The sequence below is a fragment of the Cimex lectularius genome, unplaced genomic scaffold (genome assembly GCF_000648675.2).
Source record: "Cimex lectularius strain Harlan isolate CLEC.00 unplaced genomic scaffold, Clec_2.1 scaffold345, whole genome shotgun sequence".
Classification (NCBI taxonomy): Eukaryota; Metazoa; Arthropoda; class Insecta; order Hemiptera; family Cimicidae; genus Cimex; species Cimex lectularius.
Window position 1 is genome coordinate 230,605 of NW_019392908.1, and position 7,899 is coordinate 238,503.

Here is a 7,899-nt window from a genome sequence, read left to right on the forward strand (position 1 = left end):
GTATAAACATAGTTAATACGAAGTTTAATTCAAGTAATTCATAATCACATAAAACGTAGTATTTTTATTTCACATCTCACACATTTAAATTCATACTTTACAATAATTTCACCACGCATACACTGAACAAACATACATTACAAGAACCACACTACATTTTATGTGACTATGAATTACATAGATTAAACTTTACAGTAACGATGTTTTGTTATATTTCGACCTCAACAGTTAATCTTATGATTCTTCCATCTTGAAGGTGGGATAATAGGTCATCTCAAAAACCACAACCAGTTTTTATCCACAACGTTTCGGATTTATTTTAATCCTTCCTCACTTGAGTTAACGCCTGTACAAAGAACAATTTTTTTAAACATTTTTATATCATGTGAAAATGTGTTTATATCATGTGTCATTTATGTAAAAAAAATTAAAAATTAAAAAAATAAATAAATAAATAAAAATAAAAAAAATAAAAAAAATTTTTAAAAAAATAAAAAAAAAATAAATAAATAAAAATTAAAAAAATATTTGTTATGTGTACAGGCGTTAACTCACCTGAGTAAGGATTTAAATAAATCCGAAACGTTGTGGATAAAAACTGGTTGTGGTTTTTTGAGATGACCTATTATCCTACCTTCAAGAAAGAAGAATCATAAGATTAAACTTTACATTATTTACATTTTTATTGTAAAATTTAAAAATATATATTTCTGAGCGTAGTATAAGTCAATGTGTAATATTCTGTAAAAACGTACTACTAACGGGCACCTACCCCCCCCCCCGTGCGTTATTCTTGTATGACCTATGCGTAGTCTTGCCAGTATGGCATTTTCCTTCTTAGAACCGTTCTCCGTAGACATGGACGTCTGTCTTTACCTACCACAGTTTAGCAAGTTTATTTCTATTTCTTCGAGCTCAACGGTTTTTCCACTCTCCTTTTACTGAATTCCATTTCAATTTCATATAATAACGCTTCATTTTAATCTGAATAGTTATAGTTTTTCCAGGCTGCTGAGATAACTTTTATATTTCTAAACGTTTCAATTTATATTAGCTTCTCCTTTGATATATTCTCCTTTAGAACTAGTCAGACATAATTTTTTTATCTAGTAAACCCAAGTAATTTTTATATTTTAAATAAGGTTCGTGTGATTCAACAAATGACAGCATATCAATGAAACGTTTTTGGATATCACAAGTACAGCCAGAATCATCGCGATACAATAGAAATAACGTTAACATGACTTAGGTTTTAATTTAATAATTACTTACATACTTTGCTTGTTACACGTGCTTTAACGAACAATCTAACTTACTATCAAAGTATAAAATTGAATTTCAAAAAAGTAAAGCCAGGAATAAAAAAGTTAATTTGTTCGGGTTCAATAAATCACCTAGCTAAATATAATAAAACAACTGAGTGAAAATGTAGCTGGAGATTAATAGAAAATATGTTGATAACTACTGAAACTATACATAAACGATACATAGGTTTTTTAAACTCAATGTATTTTATGTATAAAACCCTTTATACAAAATTGCTTAGTACCTTTATTTTTTGATTATACGGATGTGAAGAATGAAAATTTAAAAACGCATTACTTACTTGATTCTAGGTTTTATAGTTTTATGTTGAATGTATTGTTGGAGGATTGTTTCTTCACCCATAATTTTTTTATCAAAACTTTTGCATTCGTATGTAAATACGGTAAGAAATTTTTCCGAAGTGACGCACACAATGGGCAAATGCTTCACTTATGAGTAATTTGATTTTTTCAGCGTACCCCATGGCCTTAATTGTATTTTGATAAATGCTCAGTCTATTTTTAATCATCATAGAAATTTTACTCAAAGAGAGTGAACAATCCCCTCCAAAATTCGCTTTGTCATAGCTCGTTTGTGGTGGACGATTGTCCAGTTGCCGGATTTTATTCGGCAGTGAACATCCATCTTAGACGTGCCGATGTACAAAGTATTTTTAATATAAAGTCAGTCTTTTTTTTTAATAAACCAAATAATGAACCAAATTGATATTTTCTAGATGAAACACTTGGTTTTATTGTGTGTTTTTATAACAGTTTCTCTTGGTGTAAAAGAAGATGATGGCATCTCTCTGTCCGCAAGGTATACTCATTTTATATTGTTCTACATCGTGCTAAATGAATTATTAAAATGCGCTTGGTGACTTGTACGTTGGCGAAATTGTCAGTCAAATATCCATTACAAATCCGAACATAACAGTTAAAATGAAGTTTCTTCAGTTTTTATATGAGATAAAAAGGTTTTAATGAAAACTTTTTTTTTAAGGGGAGCTGGAAGCCTGGAACAAGTGACCAAACCATTTATCCAATACCATAACGTGTCGGTAACATCGGTAAGAAAAGTATGATTTTTAAATATATTATTTCTTTTTTTAATTGGTCAAATGATGAATATTGAAGCACTTGGTAGCAAGTAAGGAAAATATTTAAAGATGATTGTATATTTTAAGCATTTTTCAGCGGTGTTATATTTGAGTTTATTGTACGCGCGCGAAACTATTGGTTAAAATTACAAAGTTTCTTCTTTGTTTTTAATAATACCTATTATTATTTTATTTATATTATTATTTACTTATTTTACATATACTTAATTTTTTGCCTTTTAATATATAGCTTCAATTAGAAAAAAAATTATTGATTTATTGCTAAATTGTTTACATTTATACAATCATTAATGCCTTTAACGAGTAAAACATAGGTAAAAAACACGACTGAGTTTATTTAAACAAAAGATCAATCGTTCAGAATGTATAATAAATGTCGCCCTAAACGAATATAAAGACGAAACAAAATCTGTACAAACTTACCGCAGCAGACAACTGACTAAGCCACTGGACGCACAGTGAAATACGAAGCTTTCACCCACGCCTACAATTTACACATGAAATCGAAAACAACAAAACAATACCATTTTTAGATACACTTGTAATAAAACAACCAGATGGCACATTAATCACAAATTGGTACCAAAACCCAAGAAACACAGATCGCTACCTCAACTTTAAATCTCACCATCCTCTTCATACAATAATAAACACGGCCAAAGGGTTACTTCACAGAATGATTACCCTGAGCCATGAATCATTTCTCCACAAGAACATAAAGATATACAAACAGATCCTCCATAACAATCTCTACCCTAAGCACATAATTAACAGAATAATCAACAACTACAACACAACACTAATACATTCCACTATTACTAATAATACTACATTAAATATATCAAATACAAACAAACAAGCATACATTTCCATACCATTTATTCAAGGCCTATCACACAAATTAAACACATTTCTCTCGTCCGATAACTTCAAAATAGCTTTCAAAAATTATAAAACAATCCAAACACTTTTTTCCAAAGTTAAAGATCCCACACCAATAACAAATAAATCTGACGTAATCTACAAGATCAACTGTTTAAACTGTCCGGCAACTTACATCGGTCTTACATCCCAATATCTAGACAAGAGAGTAAAGCAACATATCTATGATTGCAAAAAACCCAAGCAAAATCCTACAGCACTCGCTACCCACCACTTTGAACACCAACACAATTTTGACTTCAAAAATCCAAAAATATTACATACAGAACAAAACAAATATAAACGTAATTTCTTAGAAATGGTTTATATCAACAGAGATAAACACAGCATCAATTACAGAACAGATACATGTAAACTCAGTCGCAGCTACGCCAATATCATTAACCAAATACAATATAGATAACATACATATATCAGTACATTACACTCCACACATCAAATACATTTCACATAGTCTAATTTTCCAACAATTTAGCTTTCCTTTTCCTATTTATCCCCTTTTTATATAATCCTGAAAGGACAATCTGGCCGAACTATTACCAACATATTGTTTCCCCTTTGTCGGCTTATTTCACTTCAAAGAAGCCGACGCCTTACACAAAATTGTCTTTTATATACCGACTTCCTTCCCCACCCCTTCAACACCAAACATATATAAACATAAAACAGCAAAATCTCGCTGGCACTCTCAATACGACACGCAAGGATGGCACAATTACACAGAAGACAAACACTTTGAGTGAGTAGAAGTACTTTGTTTGAATATAAAATATATTTTGCACTGTATAAACTCACTTTTCCACATCCTAAATGTAATTGTTAAATGTAAACATTGTTTGTAAATCCCAGGCCCTGAAGATGATCTCAATAAAAGATCGAAACTTTGGCACGATAAAGGAAGTGTTTTTCTGAAACCTACATCACACCCGACCGCATCTCACGATATCTGAATAACTAACAAAGAAGTTAATTTACATAATACTTTTGTGTAATCTAAGCTATTCTTTTAAACACTGATATTTACAGTTGTTTTCATTTCTTAAAAAAATTAAGAGATCAAATTTTTGTTTTTCAAATAGTAGTCTACATTTTCATTTGCTGATTAATAAAGTGAATTCGATTTGATGGAAAACGAGTTAGATATATAGGATTTTAACTCGCTTAAGTGCTCCCTAAATAATCTAGTTTTCTACAAAAAATTCTCAAATATTATACCTAATAAAAAATTTAAATAGTTTCCAGCAAGTTCAACTTTCAAATATTGCAATAATTTTATGGTTTCTTCAATTTCTTAAATATGTGATAAACAACAAATTTCTGGTTTTCAAATGGTTGTCATTTTCTGATACATCAACTCGATTCAGACATCAGACCCAATTTTCTTAGCATAAACTCTATTTTTACATACTGTAATAAATACAGTTTTTTTGAAATTTCTCAACTAAGTTAAATGAATAATAAGTAAAATGAAATTATAGTTTTCAATTTAAGTTGAAACATCGTTGGTGAATCTGCAAATGAAAATTTAGTTTACCATTTCAAAATAAAAGCCTAAATTTTTTAAACTTTTCTAAAAAATAAAATAAAAGCAAACGTCACTTTTGCATCGTTTCAAACAGTGCTAAGCAAAATAAAAATAAAATAAAATAAAGTTTTTTTCTGCGCTGAGTAGTTTTTGAGAAAACTACGAAAGGAATTGTAAGTTGAAAACCTGTATATCCAGCGTTTTATGAACCTTTTTTCAAATGGTTTTAGCTATTTTTCATAAAATTTAATAAACCCGAGGAATGTGTACATAAAAATAAAGGTTACATTTCGAAATATATTTTATTAACCTTTCTAAAATAAAGTAAAACTAAACGTAATTGTTGCATTGTTTATAAATCAGGGTTTATGATAAAGAAATAGCCGGTTTTTATTTCTATAATGAGTAGTATTTGAGAAACCATGGGGGGACTTTCGAAACCCTGTATATCTGACTTTTTTAAACCGATTTTCAAATGGTTTTGGCCATTTTTCATACACTTTAATAACTTTTGAATACAAGTAAAAAAGATATGTTTTGTTAATTGTGTGGAGTTTAGTGACCGTTAGTTAATTGAGATCGTGAGATGTGGTCTGGTATGATGTAGGTTTAAGAAAAACATTTTCATTTTCTTGCCAACGTTTCGATCTGTATAGAGATCATCTTCAGAGCCAGGGATTTATAAACATTGTTTAAATTATACAAATACATGTAGGATATGGAAAAAGTACATTTATACAATGCTAGAAATTTTAGACTCAATCAAAGCATTTGTACTCACTCAAAGTTTGTTTTCTATGTAGATGTGTCATTCTTGTGTGTCGTGTTGAGAGTGCCAGTGAAATATTTATGTTTTATGTTTATATATGTTGGATATTGAAGGGGTGGGAAAGGAAGTTGGGACAGAAAACATTTTTATATGAGGATCCGGCTTCTTTGAAGTGAAAGGAGCCGACAATGGGAAAGAATGGGTAATGGTTCGGCCTGATTATCTTTTCAGACGTGGATAATTAGTAAATCTACCCAATAATGACACATCTACACAGAAAACAAACATTTTGAGTGAGTACAAATACTTAGATTGATTCTAAAATTTCTAGCAGTGTATAAATTCATTTTTTCCACATCCTACATGTATTTGTATAATTTAAATAATGTTCATAAACTCCCAGGCCCTGAAGATGATCTCAATAAAGATCGAAACGTTCGCAAAATAAAGAAAATGTTTTTCTAAAACCTACGTCACTCCAAACCGCATCTCACGATCCCCAAATAATTATTTTGTTAACCTTTGTAAAAAAAAATGTAAAAGTAAACGTAATTGTTATGTTCATAAAGCAGGGTTTATGATAAAAAATAACAATTAATTAAGGTTTTTAGTTGAGATAAAAATGTCAATGGCACGAGCGGGACTCGAACCCACGATCTTCGGCTTGATATGCCGCTTCGTGGGTTCGAGTCCCGCTCGTGCCATTGACTTTTTTATCTCAACTAAAAACCTTAATTAATTATAATATATTAATTGGTCAAGCGGACCACGAAATTAGTGAATTTTATAAAAAAATAACGGTTTTTTTTTCTATATTGAGTAGTTTTTGAGAAAGCCCTGGGGGAACTACCGAAACCCTTTATATCTGACTTATTTTAACTGATTTTCAAATGGTTTTAGCCATTTCAATAAATTGTTAATACAGTTTAAAAAAATGGTTCTAGTGATTTTTGATAAAACAGGGGACCAGTAACTTGACACCCTGCCGACATAACTAATTATCCCTACACATTCCTGTTGAAACTTTCCGACGATACTGCAATCCCGTCTTCTCTAAAAGAACTTGCTGTTCATCCCCTAAAGTATCACCACCGTGGGTACAAAGATGGTGGATGAAGGTTTATGAAAATAAATGCTATTATAACAATAGTATTCACCGAGACTACTTAAACTACGATCATCTAGAATCCAAAAGAAAATAACTCAATAGATATCAACAACTTCTGCAAACTATTACTACGCCCCAATAACAAAGAGACGAATCTTCACCATTCTATTATACTCAAACTGACATGTACATACTATATGCAAATACATATTCGGTTCGTCGAAAGCTTCCAATTCCCATTGAATCGAATCCTTACACCATGACCTAAACATCCTTTACGTCTTGATTTCTACTGACGATAATCCTAGCTATTTGAAACAATGGTCGTCCCCACTGTGTACTCGAGTGTCTTCCCCGCTCATGACTAACCATGTTATCCTTTTTAAAAAGATAGTTCCTACTCACAGTAAGTTTTTTGCAACGATACGGATTTCGAGCCTTTTAGCTCATCATCAGTTTGAAGGACTTCCACAACCACGTCTCTCGACATGAATTGCCAAAGTGAAACCGCTGATACCTCCGCCAACGCGACGTTCCAATTATCAGCTGATTTTTTTAATGGCGCTCAATTTGAACGTGCGAAACGCGGAAATTATAACACAAATAAATATTATACTAGTAAATACTTAATATTATTAAATTACTATAAAAATAATAACAATTAAAATAATTAGTTCAATTATTTGGATGTTTGATATTATTTATGTACATATTTAAAGTGGGAGGTAGATCAAAATCTGTTATATTATTAATGCATTTATCCACCATGTTCAATTTTACATTTTTCAATTTCAAATTTCTCAAACCAATCTAATTCTTTCCCTTTGTTGAAACTATGTAACCCTCTTGTATTTAGATTTGAATTGAAATTTTGTTTTGTTTCTTTTAGATGGTCCTTAAATTCCGAAAATTTGCTCGATTTAGGCAAGTGTTCTTTTACTCTTGTTTTTATTTCTCTACCGCTTTGTCCTATATATTTAATATCACAATCATTACAATTGAGTTGGTAAACCCGCTTTTTGCCAACTTGTCTACTTTGTCTTTAGGTTTTGAGAGGATGTTTTTAAGTGAACCCGTACTTCTAAAAGCTATTCTAAAACCTTCTTGTTTAAAAATTTTACTAACTTTTT

General features: G+C 30.7%; 1 protein-coding gene across 4 annotated transcripts in view; it reads left to right on the plus strand.

Annotated features, from left to right (window-relative positions):
- Positions 1 to 1,864: 1,864 nt before the first annotated feature.
- Positions 1,865 to 7,899, plus strand: part of LOC106664228 — a 12,536-nt gene continuing 6,501 nt past the window's right edge. For 2 of the 4 annotated variants that reach the window (XM_014389729.2, XM_014389728.2), the window contains exons 1-3: positions 1,865 to 1,972; positions 2,042 to 2,124; positions 2,308 to 2,383. In XM_014389729.2, the coding sequence (XP_014245215.1) occupies positions 1,964 to 1,972; positions 2,042 to 2,124; positions 2,308 to 2,383 (168 nt within the window). In that variant the 5' untranslated portion in view covers positions 1,865 to 1,963. Of the gene's footprint in view, positions 1,989 to 2,041; positions 2,125 to 2,307; positions 2,384 to 7,899 lie in introns of all 4 variants that reach the window. The other 2 variants (XM_014389730.2, XM_014389731.2) reach the window with 2 other exon arrangements.